The sequence below is a fragment of the Antechinus flavipes genome, chromosome 4 (assembly GCF_016432865.1).
Source record: "Antechinus flavipes isolate AdamAnt ecotype Samford, QLD, Australia chromosome 4, AdamAnt_v2, whole genome shotgun sequence".
NCBI lineage: Eukaryota > Metazoa > Chordata > Mammalia > Dasyuromorphia > Dasyuridae > Antechinus > Antechinus flavipes.
Window position 1 is genome coordinate 158,922,680 of NC_067401.1, and position 18,407 is coordinate 158,941,086.

At 36.1% G+C, this 18,407-nt stretch overlaps 2 protein-coding genes across 2 annotated transcripts in view; both read right to left on the reverse strand.

Annotated features, from left to right (window-relative positions):
* Nucleotides 1–18,407, reverse strand: part of ARSG (arylsulfatase G) — a 996,823-nt gene that overhangs the window by 809,597 nt on the left and 168,819 nt on the right. The gene's annotated exons all lie outside the window — the stretch shown is intronic.
* Nucleotides 9,827–18,407, reverse strand: part of AXIN2 (axin 2) — a 41,499-nt gene continuing 32,918 nt past the window's right edge. The window contains exon 11 of the mRNA XM_051995236.1: nucleotides 9,827–11,790. Within this exon, the coding sequence (XP_051851196.1) occupies nucleotides 11,664–11,790 (127 nt within the window). The 3' untranslated portion in view covers nucleotides 9,827–11,663. The remainder of the gene's footprint in view (nucleotides 11,791–18,407) is intronic.

Sequence of the window (18,407 nt, forward strand, 5' to 3'; positions counted from 1 at the left end):
AAAAAGCTACAATAAAAAAATGAGAAAAAAATAAATCCATCTATTTCTTCATCTTTGAGGTTCATATAATAGGAGAAACCATAAAATCTTAGTCCAAATTTGTGACAAAAAGCTAGCCTTCTTATAGACTAAAGTTAAAATCAATTATTCCTCAATAATTGAATTGGGCATTCAATAATGTAAAAATCAATCAGGAGGAACACGATATAAATGGTATTCATTTATTCCTTTAATGGAGAACCTTGAATCTCCATTTAATGAGGCTACTCCCAAGTACCTAGCTCTATTTAGATTTCTCTTCTCTTCAAGCTCATAACTTATAAACTTCTACCACAAATCTCCTACACTAATGGTATCAAACAAATAGAATGGCCATACCCTGAGGGCTACAGACTTAGAGAACCACAAATTAATATTATCTGCTTTATCATATTTTTATATATTTTGTTTAATGTTTCCCAATTACATTTTAATTTGACTCAGGATACACTCAGGAGTGTTGTGGGATATATAGGTGATAGACTGCATGTTTGCACGTCTGTCCTAGACCATTCTAGCAGACATATTTGTTTGCCTTCTTCAACTGACTCTCAGGAGTTCCAGATTTGGATCCTAATTAACCACTCTGAATTCCGAATCGTATATGGAGAGGTCCTGAGAAGTAAGGAGAGTCAACTCTTTGAAACTCATAACCCAATAGGAACTGTTAGAGGACCGGGTCAGAGCTTTTTTAGATTTTTTTCCCTGAAGTTCTGCCTCAGCTGGCATGGGAGGGTTTAAGAGTTGCCATCAAGTCCTTGTAGTCTTTATACTCTGCCAGACTCCAAGACTTTCTTTCTTCCCTCCATATAGACATTTTGACAAACTGGCCCTTATGCAGCCAGCTCCTTTTTCTTGTTTCTCTCTGTCTGTTGCATGTCTGAGTCTTATCCAACCCTTCTATCTTTTTAAACTGGGACTGAGGTTCCTAGAAAATGTAAGAAAATTCCCTACTGACAAACAAAGGTTCTTGGTCCCCAAGCATTTGAAGAACATAACATCCTGGAAGGATATTTATCCTATATTGATTTTTCTTCACTACCACTTTTTTTGTGCCAAAACATATTATGAATAACTAAATTTGGAGTTTTGGAGAAAGAAAGCTGACATGTTAAGAACTAAGAGTTAAGAACCAATGGATAGGCAGCTTGGCGCAGCAGATAGACAATTAGCCTTGAAGTCAGAATATTCTGCTTAAAACTCACTTCTGACACATTATACCTTTATGACCCTGAGCCAAGTGACTTAACCTCTCCAAGTCCCTCTCAGACTAGAAATTGCAAAACAATTGCATATGATTTGGTAGAGAGAGTCTCTTTCCTGGGGAATTGCCTATACTGATGAAATAACAAGTCTGGACCCCCCTAAAAATTGATGAGCAAGCAATCATCTGTCAACTGACATTTTAGGCACAAATCTACAATTCAGAAAAAAAAGCAAAGATATGACAGTTATTTCCAATTTATTTGACTTTATTTCTATGGATTCTAAAGGAGTAGCGAAATGAATTCTGAACTTTAAAAAAAGCTTCAAGCTTCTGGCAAAATTCAGGAGGCATTTTTATCAATTAGAGAAGTGAAATTTTCCCCAAAAAGCCCTCTTGATATGTTTAAGAAAACAATATGATGAATTGATGATGTCATTGAAAGAGCATTTGATTTGAAGTCAGAAGCCCTGAATTTCAATCCTTATTCCACTTTTTTCTAATTGTGTAAGCTTTGGAAGCAAGGCATTTATCTTTCCTGGACCTCCTCAATTTATTTATTTCTAAAGTGAGGGCATTAAATTAAACCAAGAGCTCTTAACCTGGGGTCTGTGTATGTTAAAAAATATTTTGATAACTTAATTTTAATGGTTTTTTTGTGATAATATATATTTTATTTTATGCATTTAAAAATATGATTCTGAAAAGAACTCAACAGATTTGACCAGACTATTAAAGGGATCCAGACCATAAAAAAGAACTAGAAAATTTCAAAGACACTTTTGAGGTACAAATTCTATGATCTGATATTCCAGTCCTTTAAAATTTTGGCTTGTGTTAGTTAAAGAGACAAATGAACATTTTTGTGAAACATTTTTATAAGGTAAGCTAAGATATCTAATATTTCCAAGATTCCTTATAATAAAAATTTCTTGAGGCCTAAGAATATGTCAGGGAAAGATTCAAAGTTTATCTCCTTCTCTTCCAAAACCTTTATTAATTTGGCCCCAAAATAACTGTTGTGTGGTGGTATGTGTCTCTGTGTGTGTGTGTGTGTGTGTGTGACAAACTCAAAAACAATTGCAATCCAAATTCCATTTTTAATTTTGGGCTCTATTAATTCTATAAGTTTCTATTCTCTCATACTCTTCATCATACTAGGTACCCAGTTCTAATTATCCATTTTCACATTGGCATAAATATGCTTTTATAACATCCTCCTGAATTCCCACTTTAACTCTTCAGAATATATACTCCAGTCTCAAAAAATTATCTGACACTCAATTTTTTTTTAGCAACAATTCTTTTTCATATTTGCTTTAACTGAAACCCAGTTTTCCCTTGAGGAGACCCCCTACTTTCATAAAGTATATCTTACCAGTCACTTCTATTTTCATTGGACTTACATGGTTGGCATTTTTCTAAGTCAACACTGCTGCTTTCAGTTCATTTGAATATGTATTTATAAGATATCTACTACTATATCAGGCATCATGTGAGGTACTAGGGATACTCTGATGAACTTGGGATGTTAACAAGATGGGAACCAATACAAATTGCAACCCATCCTTTGGCAGCTCTTCCCATAAGAGGTCTACTCCAATGGTATTGAGGGTTTTGTTCCAGAGTTTTTGATGTTACATGGATGTTGTTTGTCCTTCCTTCTCAAAGAAGACCATGAAATCAGGGAGATGATGTCATGACATGCAAGTGAATTAGATTTAAACGAGGGAGGACTGGACAAAGCCTCCTGCCTCATTTTCCCCAGAGCTAGCTGGGTCCAGTGACAAGATATAGATCAGGATAATTGGAGATGGCCCTAGATGAAATGGGAGATCTTGGTCTTTTTAAGCTAAGATCTTCAATAGGTCTCAGTTTGACTGAGGTTGCACCCATTCAGTGATTAAAATTAGGTAACAATTGAAACAAAGAATCTCTTCTTTAGCTTAGTTCAAAAAAGTCTGATTAAATAAATAAATGAATGAATCTGGGAGGGGAAGACCTTTGAGATTTCTGGCCAAAGTAGAAGTGACGGCTATTTACACTCAATCTGAGTTAAGAAGGATTCAAACAGTATTATATCCTTACCTACAGATGCTCTTAAAGAATTTTTTTCCCCTCTTTTGCACCTCTGAACTCTTTCAAGACATCTTAGAGTTTCCTGGTTTGAATTCTTTCTTAAGCTCCAGGCCTTAAATCAAAAGCAGTCTGATTCTAATTGGCCACCAATAAGTCCTAAGCCAAGCCCTATTTGTTACATGGTTAGCATAAAGAAACATAAATATGGTTCATCAAATTCTTTATTCTCTTTACATGAGAAGCCCACATCTTCCAGTCATGCTTCTCTCTGATAGCTTACACTACTTCCACTGGCAATGTATTTCAACCTACTTTTGTTCATCATGTATCCCCTAGTTGAATTTTGGGCTATCCTCTTTTATTTCTAATTTTTCAGTCTGTTGGTGGATATGTCAGTCCCTTCCTCTCCATTACCACCATCACCATCATAGACTTGGTAGTTGAAGAAAGAAACTGTTTCACTTTTATCTTTACATACTCAGTGATAGCTATTTCCAATTTATGTGTCTTTATTTCCACAGATCTTAAGGGGATAACATAATAAAATCTGCACATTAAAAAAATAGCTCCAAGCTTCTGGCAACATTTCAAAGGCATTTTTTTTAACCAACAAAAGAAATGTTCAAAAGAAAGCCCTCCTGACATGTTTTTTTAAAAAAATGTAATGACCTGATGATGAACTGATGAACTTTATATAATCAGTGACTGACACATAGTAGGTCCTTAATAAATTATTTTTGAATGCATGGATGAATCTGGCTTATATCCAATCTTTCTCTTCCCTATGACTCTCCTTTGAAAAAAGTTGTTTATACCCAGTTGATCTCAATTTAAAAACATTCATTAAGCAACTATTATAAACCAGGTACTTGCTGGTGATACAGAGACAAAAATAAAGCAGTCCCTGTCCTTAAAGAGTTTCCATTCTGAGGTGTCAGGAAGGGGAGGAGAGGACAACACTTGCACAGATAAGTAAATATAAAATATCTGCAATATAATTGCTAATAAGGGTCAATGTAAGTCTTTTTTAAGAAGTGAGAAAACCTGAACATTTTCATAGGCAGATGGTATGCCAATGGAAAGAGAAGATAAAACTGAACACACACGAAAAAGGAAGATTCCTAGAGCAATATTGTGAAAGAGTTGAGATTCTAGGGAACCGGCAGAAAAGTTAACTTTAGCAAGGAGAAAATATGTACTTAAGTAAGTATATATAAAATAAATACCAGACACATTTTTTGAAAGACACCAACAGATTGAGGAATTAGATAAGGTTTCATGGAGGTGTCACTTGAATGACATTTTGAAGGAAAGATGGGACTCTAGGGATTCTAGACATGAGGAGGAACCGATTCAATAGCAGAGAGATGGGAAATAAGAGTGCTGTATATGAGGAGCAACTATATGGCAATTTGTCTGGGTTGGGAAGAGCATGGAAAGGAGTAATTTAATAATAAGTGGAATGACAAGTTGACGTCAGGTTATGAAGAGATTTTTAAAACCAAAAAGAGGAGTTTATATGTGATTCCAAAAGCAATAGAGAAGGGCAGCTAGGTGGCCCAGTGGATAGGATGCTAGATCTGATATCAAGAAGACTCATCTTCCTAATTCAATTTAGTCTCAGACACTAGTCATGTGATCTTGGGCAAGTCATTTGAACCTGTTTGCCTCAATTTCCTCATCTGTAAAACAAGTTAGAGAAGGAAATGGCAAACTACTCCAACATCTTTGCCAGGAAAACTCCAAATGGGTCACAAAGTCAGATATGACTGAAAAACAGCTGAATAGCAACAACAAAAACAAACTTTTATATGGTATAGTGAAAAGAATTTTGAAGAGTTAAAGAATCCTGGATGCTAGAGCCAGTACTACCATTAAGTAGTTGTATGACCTTAGATTTGTCAGCTGACTTTTTAGCCTTAGTTTCCTCATTTTTAAAAGAAGTTTAGACAAGATGATCTAAAAATGCCTCTTTTAGTTCTAAAATGATAGCATGCCTGATTAAAAAAAAATAGAGAAAAACTGATTATGGGGAACTGATGCTGGTCATCGTGTAAATAAAAGAAGACAAAGGGAATTTGCAGCTAAATTGAAGGATGGCTCACAGATTCCCCTAGCAAATAAAGGAGCTGACAGAGTTGGTTTTATCATGTGTCCAAGGGCAACAATAAACATCATTTCAGGGGACATCTGGTCATCTCATATTGCAGTACTCATAATGAGCATTTGCAACGATGAAAATAAGTGCAGTTTATGTGCCAACATCTGTTGCAGAGGACGAGGAGGTAGAGAACTATATAGTACTCCAAAAGACCCTTCAATTAAATAAACATTAACGCTTGGTGATTTCAGTGCTTTGAATGTTGAGGATGGTATTGAGTAAGATGAAAAAAAATATATTAAAAAACTGAGTCTGTAGTAACAAAAAAAGATCAAAAGCTTACATAACACACAGATCTCATCACCTATAAATCAGAAATACTTTCTTTGAAAAGAATTGTACTACAGATGACAACTATCAAAAACAAACAAAAAATGAAACTCCAAAGCAATGTTATTGTTTTTGGTGTTAACATATAGAAAATGACTAGTTATATATGATTGAGAAGTCAGTTCAAAATAAACTGTGTCTTATTGTCAGGACACCTATTTATTAGAACAAAAATCGAAGTTAATGCCAAATTAGAATAATAAATATGAGAAAATATGGTTCCCAATAGTGAAAATCCACTGCTCCTGAAAAATAGGAAATAGATAAATGAAGGGACATTAACACAGATCATTACCTTTTCCTAAGGAAATTTATCAATGAAAACTAATCACTATTCAAAGGAGACCAGAAGAACCTATACACTGCTTCCATCAACAATACTTAACCAGTTTGTTAAGGCAGGAATATGGTAGCCAAGGACAACATAAATATAAAATGTAAGTGAAATTATAATAGTTTATGAAGGATGATCACAAGTAAAAGCACCTCATAAAATGAGAGCTGATGGAGAGAAAAACAAGTTTTTCAAAGACCTTTATGGGAAGTTTAAGGTAAATAAGCCTGAGGGAATTTAAAGAAATTGGAAGCATTCTTCCAAACAGGTGAAGAATGGAAAAGATCTGTAAAGGTTTCTATGATGATGCATCAGGAATGGAAGAATAACCCCATTTGGAATTTAACATTACACACAGTTCCTGATATTCTGCATGAGGTATAAATGCCAGTCAGGAAAAAAAAAGAAAATAAAAAGAAGAAAGAAAAACAAGGCAAAGTATATAAAAAGGAAGGTTGTTCTGAAGCTGAGGAGCAGCTGGGTGATATAGTGAATAGAGAGCTGGGCCTGGAGTCAGGAAGACTTCTTTAAATTCAACTCTGGCCTCAATTCAACACACCAGCTGTGTGACTATGGGCAAGTAATTTAACCCTTTTTGTCTCAGTTTCCTCATCTGTCATGAAGAAAGAAATAGCAAAACACTCCACCATCTTTGCCAAGATAACCCCAAATGGGTAATGAAGAATCAGACACAATTGGACAATGAAAAGTATTGAGATTGAGTCTCAAGGGACCTACGAAAGGAGAGGATACTAAAAGTTTAGGAAAATCTTGGATCTTTTGTTTTTTTTTTAAAGGCAAGAGTAACTAGTGATTGACATGACTTTCCTATCTTTATAAGATTTCTGTGAGAAAAAAATAAGGACTTAAGGAAAGTATAAAAAGGTAAGAGGTAGATTTCTCGATATCCTGTGATAGACCACATCATTGCAATCATAAAATTTACTGAAAAATATAGAAGATACAAGATCCCACCTGAGTATAATGAAAAGCATTTGATTTAGCAAAGCAAAATACTTAATAATATCCATCAAGATGTCTTCTATGCAAATATCAAAATAATCATTTCACAGAAATTTTTTTTAAGAATTCTATTTTCTAGCTAAGAATAAAGAAGACATGTTTTCCAAGGTGATTGCTGCTATCATAATGTCCAGCACTTAATCCAAATGAAAGAAGGATTCCTCATAGACAGCAAAATTCTCAAGATGCTCGTGCTTATGGATAATATTGTGCTGAATGCATCAAACGTAGGAAGATGCAGAGTTTCTTAAATGAGATCCAACAATACTCAGAGTTGTCTACCCAGGAAAAGCCAAATGAATGAAAAAAAAAAGGTTATCTAGTTTGAAATTGGGGCAGTTAGGTAGTACAAAGGATAAAGCACTGAACCTAGAGTCAGGAAGACCCGCATTCAAATCCAGCCTTGTGTGACCTTAGGCAAGTCAGTTGACCCTGTTTGCCTCAGTTTTCTCATCTGTTAAATGAGCTGGAAAAGGGAATGACAAACCACTCCAATATCATTACCAAGAAAAACCCCCAAATGGGTTATGAAGAATCAGACATAAATGTAAAATGACTGATCAACACAGTTTGAGATTAATGTGTAGTTGGATAGATCACTGAGCTAAATATATTTAGCCATTTTGGGTGGACAATGAGCTGGGCCTAGAATTGATCGTGAGGAAATTTGATAAGCATTTGTTAAGCATTTATCCTATACCAAGCACTGTGCTAGGCACAGGGGAACAAAGACAAAAAGCAAGACTTCTTGCTCCCCAAGAGGGTTATTTTATTGTAATAGTCTATTCTGTTCTCTTAAAAAAAAAAAAACTAAATATACAAAGAAAATTAAATAGATCCTTTGAGACTCAATCTCAATACTCTTTCATTGCTATTCAGTTGTGTCTGATTTTTCCTAATCCCATTTGAGGTTTTCTTGGCAAAAATAAGACAAAAAGGGCTACATAGCTGGTAAAATTAAATATAAGCAGAGCAATTTGGGAGTGGACATGAGTGTAATGGCAATAGGGAGACATCACTATAGGCTTTCTGGGAGTGCCATGAAAACTGACCACTTGAAAAAAAAAAGATTTTATGGAGTCAAGATTAAGATAAGTGTTCATTCCAGAAATGAGAGAGAACTTATACAAAGGCATGGAGTGAAGGCAGATGCAATGTTATGTGTGACAAATAGAAAACAGGTCAGTTTGATTGGAATGCTGAGTGCATGGAGAATAACATGAAAGGAGCTTGAAAAGGTAGCTCAAGCTGGATTGTGCAGATTTCAAGTTAGAGAAAAGAGGGGGCTATTGGAATTTCTTCAGAAAGGGAAAACAGGTTCACATATGTGCTTTAGGCATATCAAGAGTATTTGTATAAAGAAAGGTTAGTCAATGCAATAGTTCAAATGAAAGGTGATCAGGAACTGAACTGGGATGATGATTACAAGTGGAAAAAGGGGCTGATTGGATGCAAAGAGAGAGAATGTCAACAGTGATTCAGAGGTTGCAAAGTTGGATGACTCAAAGAATGGTGGAAAAATTGGAAGAGGAGAGGCTTTTCAGGAAAATATGTGTGTTCAGTTTGAGATGACCACAAGGATAGGGAAAAGACAGACGAGAGCAAGGACTTAGAAACTTGGAAACAGAATATCCATGCATAGGCAGTAGAATGAGGAGAATGATCCTGTAAAAGATGATCTGGCTGAGGTTATCAGACGGAATGAGGAGACAATCATACCATTAAAACTCAGAGAGAAGAGGGTTGTCAAGTGGCAAATGTTGCAGAGAGGTCAAACAGCAACAAAGTTGGATGAAGTGCATTTTGGGAATTTGCTCATTGCTTGTAAGGACTTTAAATTTGTTTTAAACAAGGCCCTTTGTTCACGATTTCTGCTGTATTAGTTTAAGTAAAAAAAAAAAATTACATTGGATGTCATTGAAATTTCAATTAAAAGCTTCAAGGAGGCTCTTGAACTGTCTTTAAAGGAAAACAAAGATGCCTGAACAAATTACCTACAAAGCTGTGGAAAAGATGCCTTCAGAAAGATGTATGATTTGAAAAGAAAATAGGACAGTCATTATTGAGGATAATTAACTAATAGGTCAGCCTATGTGTTCTCTTAGTATGTATGCAATGTTAAAGATGAAGCAATTGGGTGATACAATGGATAAAATTCTGGGCCTGGAGTCAGGAAAACCCAAATTCAAATCATATACTTACTAGCTATGTGATCTTGAGCACCTGTCTGCCTCAGCTTCTTCATCTGTAACATGGGGGAAATAACAACATCTACCTCCCAGAATAGTGGCTAAAATTAAATAATTGTAAAGTGCATAGCACAATTCCTGGTACATAGTGCTATATTAGTTAGGTGAAGGATTGTAAAATGTTGTACCTGACCTTTCCTGCCATGAAGTTCAGAAAGTTGTACCCCAACCATCCCACCACAGAGGGTTTCTAAGACATGGACAAGAGTCACAATTTTGAGAGCTCAATTTGAATTGCTAGAGAGATTACATTCCATTGAGGAGATCATAGATCCATTAGAATAAAGCTGGTCACACAGATCTAGGATAATTACAAGATGTACTCAATTTAATAAGACCATAATAAGGAAAAGAATAACATTTTGAAAATGATGTTGTTTCTCCCCCCAAGAATTTAGACACGATGCTAATTTGAAAAATATAAAACTTTAATAAAGGCTACATCTCTTAATTACAATAATTATCGTACCAAGTAATTTTCCTTAAATGAAACTCTTTATAATGCATAATTTACAGTGTAAGTAGAACAAAACGCCATGGCAAAAGTCATGAGTATAAGACTTGTAATAAAAAGGCATAAAATATATTTATACATAAACCCCTTTCAAAAAACAAGGGAAAGTTGAGCCCTCAATATAGGGCGATACACGGTATAACCCACCATGCAGGCACAGGTACTGTACTGATTCCATTTCAAACACTAGAGATAGTGTATTAATAATCTTTCACCATACAATATATACAGACTTACAGTACAAGGTAGTAATGACAAACAGAATGCACACATTAACTTAACACGAAAAACCCAAACATCAAAATGAAGGACTCTTGGGGAAGGAGGTGCTGCTTTTGAGTTTGCATTCACCCTTTTAACCTGGGGGCTGCTGGGGTGCAATGTGTGAAAGAACTGTTTCTGAATTTTGGTGCAGTTTCCTCTGAGGTCTGTAGTGGGGGCTAGGGGTGAGCGAGGCTCAGGGCTGGGAATGAAAGGGAAGCAGTGAACACTTCAGTACAAAGTCTGAATCTTCCCCTGGAATTGAAGGTCTTGAAACACTGCACTTTTAATAAAGGGCATGCTAAAATCACCTCCTACATGAGCTAGCTACATGGCATGCGCTTATTTTATTCTGTATATGATTGGGGAAGGAGGTTCCGGGGGGGGGGGGGGGCGGGGGGGGAGGGATCAGGAAGTACACAGAATCTCATGGGGAAGATCACTCAGACCACCCAACTAATGAGTAGGGCACTAATCATCCTGGGGATCTCAGCTGTGAGATCCTCACAGCACCCATGCTACACAAATTCTCCAATCAAATACTGTTCTTGTGTTATAGTGATAATGCATCATATTTAAGCATTAAGATCTTTATCACAAGTTAGAGCAGCAAAGATTTTTTTAATTCACCAATTTTTTATGTATATTAATAGTATAGGGAAAGGAATAAGGACTAAACCTGTGATTTCATTGGTACAGGGAACTCCCAAGTGAGGAATTTCCTCTACCAAAGCAGGTTGCCACCTTCTCTGCAGCTTAAAGTCTTAGAGGGTTGACTAGGGCACTGAGAGGTTAAGTGACTTGCCTGAGGTCACACAGCCAAGAAAGAGTCAGGACTTGACCCCCAGTCCTTCTGGCTTTGAGGTCAACTCTCTCTCCATTCTAACCATGCTGCCTCCCATAGTAGGGCACCATTAAAACAGTCTAACTTCACTTGGAGAAATACTGGGCAAAGCATAATTCCTTTTAAGTGATAGAAATCATTAATTCACTCTTAGCTAAACTAAGTTTGAATAGAACAATTAAAGAACAAAGTTCCTCTTTCCCCTCTCCACTATTAAAGCAGCATATCCATTAATTGGATGTAAAAGGAAATACCAGGATCAATAAATATCAGTAAGGATTCCTGTTCAGGGAAACTATACAGTTTTTCTTAGTTTATGGATTTCAGATCTCTAGGAAGTAATATGTGAGGAAGTCTCTCAAAAATGGTTTGCATCTTCAATAGCCAAGAGTGGTCATCTTTTTAATAAATAGTTCAGGACTTTTTCTGATTTCTGTACCCAGTGAATAATGAAGGGTGATTTGCCAAGTCTTCCTAGATTTCTTTCTTCTTCATTAATTTGATTTTCCTTCAAAATATTGTTTTTTTCATTTCCAAGATGGGTATCTTTATCTTTTGTTTCAACAGTTCTTAAGAAACAGATGCAAAAAGTTGTTTCCATTACCACCCATCACCAAAATAAAAATTAATCAATTCTTTCGACTTTCCCCAGAATCCTTCCTTCGTACATTGGAAGTATTGTATCATCTTCCCAAATCTCTTCAAAAACAGCTCCACAGTCAAACTCGTCACTTGCTTTTTTGAAATAATACCTTAAAAGAAAAAAAAAGGATTCAGTAAAATGACATTTTGAGCATTTACCACATTATAGGATTTAGAACAGGACAGGCCTTTGGAGAATGTGACTGCTTCATTTCAAACATGAGGACACTAAAGGCTAGAAACTTTTAAGTGTGGGATTCTCAATCTTTATAGACCTGTTTGGAAGTATAATGAACTCTATGGATTAATTGTCAAAAGAATCCTATTTAAACCCATAACTGAAGGAAATGCTAAATTTCAGTTAGAGATTAATGAAAATAAAGATTTCATTTTCCCCCATTCAATTTCAGAGATCCTTGAAATCTTAATGCCAGGTCAAGAATCCCTGATTAAATGACTTATCACATGTTATATAAGTAGTAAAATGGCAGAGCCAAAAGTTAAGCCTAGGTCTACTCTTATTCCAAATCTCCTACTCTTTCTAAAATACCCTTCAATCATACAAACATTTATTAAGTGCCTACCATATGGCAGGAACTATCCTAAGTACTGGAGATTAAAGAGGGGGAAAAAAAGATTCTGCCCTCAAGGAGTTTACATATATAACAGTGTAGAAAAAAATACACATGAAGCTATACAGTAGCATTGGAGAAGACACTAGCAGTTGTTAAGACCTGGAAAGACTTCATGCAGACTCTTGAATGAAACCTTCTAAAAGAAAGGCTACATATTTCAGGCAAGGGGGATAATCAGTACACAAAGGCAAAAAAACAGGTCTAGAGCCATCTGTGATATATAGATTGATATAACTGAATCACAGGCTATATAAGGATAGTAATATATAAATCTGGAAAAGTTGGATGGGAACAGTTTATGAAGAATGTTAAATGAATGGGGGTTTAAATTTTATTCTAAGGGAAGAGGAAGCCAAAAGAACTTGTTGAGTAGGTATTGAGTAGCTTACTGCATGCTAGATCTGCTTTTTAGAAAAATCATTTTGGCAGCTGGAATAGAGGATGGAATAGAGTAGACAAAAACTAGAGAATTAGGGAAATCAATTAGCAGGCAAAAATCAATTAGAGGCAAAAGTCCAAAAAGGAGGGGAGGGGCTGAAACAGGATGATCTGTCTTAGTATAAAGATGAAGCCCTAAGCTACTTATGTTGTAGAGATTAAAATGACAAGATTTGGTAACTGATTGGCTATGTTGATATAGGAAGAGTTAAGGATGACCCCAATATTGGAAGGATGGTAGTATCCTGAACAGTGATACAGACTAGAAGAAGAGTCAATTTGAAGGGAAAAATAATGTATTCTCTTTTGGACATGATGAGTTTGAAATGCATCTTCAGGATATCCAGTTTAAAATCTCCAATAGGTAGTATTTGAGCTCAAATGAGACATTAAGAATATATGTTATAGATTTGGGAGCAGTTTGCATAGATAATTAAATCCATGGAAACTGATGAGGTCACCAAGTAAGAATACAGAAGACCTAGAATAGAGTTTTGGGAAATATCTATAATCAGGAACCTTTTACAGATAATGAGTCAGGGAATCGAGAACCATCAGTCAGAAAGGACAAAAACCAAGAAAAAGAGAGTCTAGGAGGAGAGGGTGATCAACAGTGCCAAAGGCTGTTGAGGGATCATGAAAGATCAGGATTTATAAAAGGTCATCTGATTTGGCCAGTAAAAGGTCATTGAACTTTCAAGAGAAGGAATTTCAGTAGTGATGAGGATGGAAGCCATTGCTGAGCATACAGAACAGAGTGAGAAAAAGGAAGTTAGTGGTACCAAGTATTGATGACTTTTTGTAGGAGGTTGGCAGAGAGAGGCAATGCCTAATGGAGATGATTGGATTTGGTAAAGGCTTTCTAAGGATAAGGATTTGGACATATTTGTAGGCATCAGAATAGGAAATCTTAGAAAGGAGAAAAAATGAAGAGGGGATAGAAGACTGATTTATATGGAGGATTATGAATAGGATAAGATGGGAGGAGATAAATTCTAGTAAACACACATAGTACTTCCAAAGTATAATCAAAATAAAAGTGATAATGTAGAAAGAACTGAGGGTTAGAGAAATTAGAGATCACTGTGAAGGCAAAAAACAGGTTTGAGGAAGAATAAAGACACAAAGAGAATGAGAGGATATTATGATCAGGTAAAGGAATTTAAGAGTTCTTGATCATGGAAATGGAATCCCATGCAATCGCAATATCTGCCATAAAATGATCCTTCTGTGTGAGATGGAGTGGTGGAATAGGTCACAGGCAATTAAGAGACTTACAAAAAGGAAGGTTTCAGCCTGAGGGAAGATTAATATGTATATTAAAGACAAATCTTGGGGTAAAGAGGGAGACTGAGATAGGCACATAGGATGAAAGATCAGATGAGACATCTGGATAGAATGGGTCTTGAAGTAGGAGATGATGCTGAGTAGTAGCAGTAGCAGAAGATCAAGAAATGGCAATAGGTATAAGGAGCGTACTGACTTCCTTTCAAGGGGAAGTTGATAAGGAAACAAAGGTGTGAGAGAAGTTATAACAAGTACTAGAAAGGATGGCTTAAGGATACAGTGGCAACCAGTGGTGCCCAAAAAAAGCCTGGTCTCAGAAAGTACTAGAAGATGGAAGAAATATGAGTCAAAAAGTTCTAAAATGAAAAGAAGTTTATTAAAGGGAAAGCGGTTGCACATGGAGCAGGGTGGAAATTCCAGAAGGGACTGTGGAAGATATGGGAAGATCAAGAATGGATGTCCCAATGGAGGAGTAAGGTTGAAGTGGGTGGGGATGAGTATGAAAGAGTTCTCTCAATGACCTCAACATTTCACATGGGTTTAATTATCATCGCTACACTGATGACTCCCAGATCTATATTTCTAGTCTGAAATTCCCTGCTAAGAATGAACTCCAGTCCCATATCACCGTATCACCTACTGGACTCTTTGATACATGGCCCATAGACCATCTAATTTCAATCTTTGCAGGTATAAAACAACTTAACTCTCCCCCCCTCCCCCAACTCACCATCATTCTACACCTATTTTCGTTGTTGTTCAGTCATTTTTCAATTGTGTCCAATTCTTTGTGAGCCCATTTAGTGTTTTCCTGGCAAAAATACAAGATTGTTTTGCCACTTCCTTCTCCACCTCATTTTACAGATGAGGAAACTGAGGGAAACAAGATTAAATGACTTTTCTCACACATCTAATAAGCATCTGAAGTCAAATCTGAACTCAGGGTATAAGTCTTCCCAACTCCAGTACTTTATCTACTGCACCAACTAAGCTTCCCTATGGAACTATCATCTTTTTAAGCAGTTTTGAAAGCTTGGTGTTATATACAACTCCTCATTCTACTTACACAACAATCTACCAAATCTTTTCTTTTCTTTTTTTTTTTTCATCTAGCACGTAGCATATAATTTCTTCTCTGCATTTACAAAGTCACCACCCTAGTTCAAGCCCTCTTCTCCTCTCAGAAGGACTACTGCAATAGTCTTCTAAATGGTCACCCTGTCAAATTCTCTCACATTTCCAATCCAGCCTTTGCACATCTGCCAAACTGATTTTCTTATAGCACAAATCTAAAAATGGCTTCATATACAGCATCCTTTTCACTTTCATTCTTTTCTACTTTTATACAATCTACTTTCTAGTCTGAGCTTCACTACCTCCTTATTCCACCACTCAGAAACCTTAATTGTTTTGAGGCCCAGTTCCTATTCCATCTTCCAAAACCCTTTCCAGATACCATAAGCTGCTATTGCTTTCTACTTACAATCACTTTTAATAAATTTTGTGTATACATATGTCACATCTGTTTCAAACCTCCTCCGACAAAGGATCTAGTTACTGTGGCTTTAAGAGTTAAAAGGATGTTTTGGAAATCATTGCATGGGAAGAATAAAAAAAGAATTTTCTTTTCACAGCTGGGGAGAAGACAGAGAGAAAGAACATAAAAAGATCTTTCTTGATGGAACTGTTTTAACATATGGGTGAACTGAAAAGTAGAATTATGTTTCTAGAAGAAGTCATTAGGAGAAACAATAATGGTTAGGGGTGATTCTGTCTGTGACCTTTCTCAAAGCTAAAATATGGCAAACAGTTATTTATGTTTTGTGTTATTATTGATTGTACTGTTAATAAATTATATAGCTGGTAATTTCAAAAACTTTATCCTGGAGGTTAGTGATATTCATATAAAGGGAGATATAAGCAATTTCTTTAGTTTAAATAAACTTGGATGGGAGCCCTGAGCTGATTAATCAGAAAATATCCAAACATGGTATTAGAATCATCCTAGAATTAAGAATGTTGGAAATGAACATGATAACAAGGTAAGGAACAAACTGAGTGACCAACAAGTGACAGAACAGATTCTGATAATCCTTTTTGTGTTGTCTACACACATATACACATTCTCTCTTGCCTAGTTTATAAGCATCCTGAGATCAGGAACAATTTTCATTTTTTATTTCCGGCCCTTAGCACAGAGACCTAGCGTATACAGAAAGCATTTACTGCTTGATGAATGACTAAACCATCAAGGGGGAATGGAGAAATAATGAGATTTAGTGAGACAAGATATCTTAAAAAAATAGGTTAATGTGGGCATGTATATAAACTTCTGCCAAAAGCCAATTTATAATGGCAATCATACATGAAGCAACAGCACTAAGAAGTACATCATGGACAATAACAAGAGAAGGAATGAAATTCCATTAATAGTCACCTGACAAGATTTTTAAAAATAGACCTTAAAAGATTTTTATAAAGGATAATTCTAATATCCTTCCTCCACCTCAACCCCCCCCCCCCCAACCCTGCCAAGTCAGAAGGATATCCTAAAGGGGATTATATCTGGAAATAATACTTTCCTCCAAAGCTATTCTATAAAAAGTTGAGGAACCTCAGGCCCAATATGTGACTTGTCCAATATCATATATATAGCAGTGGCAGAATTGGGATGTGAACCAATCTTCCTCAAACCCTATGCTCTTCTCAATGTACCATATTGCCTCTCTAGACCTAATACCAGGAGTTCTGGCACGAACTTAGGATGTCAAGTCCTTCCCCTAGGGCCATTTCAATTTTTTCATCTGTAAAATGAGGTTAGACTGAATTATCTCTAAGATACCTGAAAGGGACAGTATATGATTCCTCCTAAGAGCATGATCACATGCACAGAAATTATGTTTACTCTTCTAGAATATCACCTCCAATGAAGGTACTTGCTAAGTACCCCAATCACAAATAAACTTTAGATATTAGGCAGTAGCATACTCTCTTTACTTAGAGTTGCTCAGACAATGGAGTCATTACATATATAGCCATCTTCCTTTTCCCCTAGTTGTGCCTCACTCTTCCAAGTATCAAACTCTAAAAGACCCTTCTATTATGCTGAATTAGGCTGTTCAGTTCCTTGATTAAAGGTTCCTTTTATCCCATTCTTCCTTCTAAGGCTGTTTAATTGCATATGAGCAAATGACTAGCCTCTGGTAGAAGGGCTAACATTTACAGCAACAACTCTCCTTCCAGCTGCCCACTCCCCACTCTCCCAAAGAAACCAAAAGTGAGTGCACTTTGCCATCTGATCACTGGCAAAGGAGACCCTCAAATAGATTAAAAGCTGCTCTTTGTTGCTCTGTAATTTTCAACCAATAAAGAGAACTGACAGGTTAAAGGTCACCATACTCTAGGGAAGGAAGGGAGAAGAGCTTCCCCTCCCAACAAAATTCATTGTCTTAAAGTTTGTGGGTTTGTTTGGTTTTTTTTAAGAATGACTTTTCCCCAAGTTACATTTAAGATTCCCCCCATCCCTTTTAATAAAGGCAAGCCAAATGCTTTCAAGGGAGATAAGGCTGAGTAAAAAGAAACAGCTGCATTTAGTCAAGGTACTTGTTTTTAGCATTTCCAATTGAATTAGAACATCAGCAGAGCACTACCCCATAAAAACATTTCACATAAGAGAACTCAAGAGTCCTTGGAATAACTCAAGAGAGAAGATAGTAAATAAATGAAGGTGATGTGTCTGACAGAGAAGTGGGGGCATCAAAGGGTGGATTAAGACACACAGTTTCAGACATAGGCAAAGTGTGGGTTTGTTTTGCTTAAATGTGCTTATTTGTCGCAAGAGAATGTTATTTTTTCCTCCAATTTGGAGGGCTGGATTTGGGAGCAAGACAAGGGGACTAACAATACAGATGCAAAAAACCAAATAAATAGAAAGTGAAGAGGTCATTGTACCATTAAAAAAAAAAATGAAGACAGAAGAGAGGGAATTTCAGAAGACAACAGTGGCAAAAAAGACAGCTTTGAAACTAATGTGTTGAATTTATTATATTATTTTTTAAAAAGGCAAATGATATATAAGAGGGATTTGTGGTTTCACATACAATCCTTTCTGTATTCCCATGTATGTGGAACTGCTCAAGTCTGATGTTTGTTAAGTATAGAACAAAAAAAAAAAAGCTGATTAAAATTAATGACACAAAAGGGGTGATAAAGTCACTGTTCTTCCCTTTTAAATAGAATGGTAAGTCCTCTCATCAGTGACCCTCCACCCATCTTCAAATCACGTTGGTGTTTACAAATCTGGTCTGAGGCTCTGCATCTCTGAGAAAAAATGCTACAATTTTTTACATAATTGCCACCTCATCTTG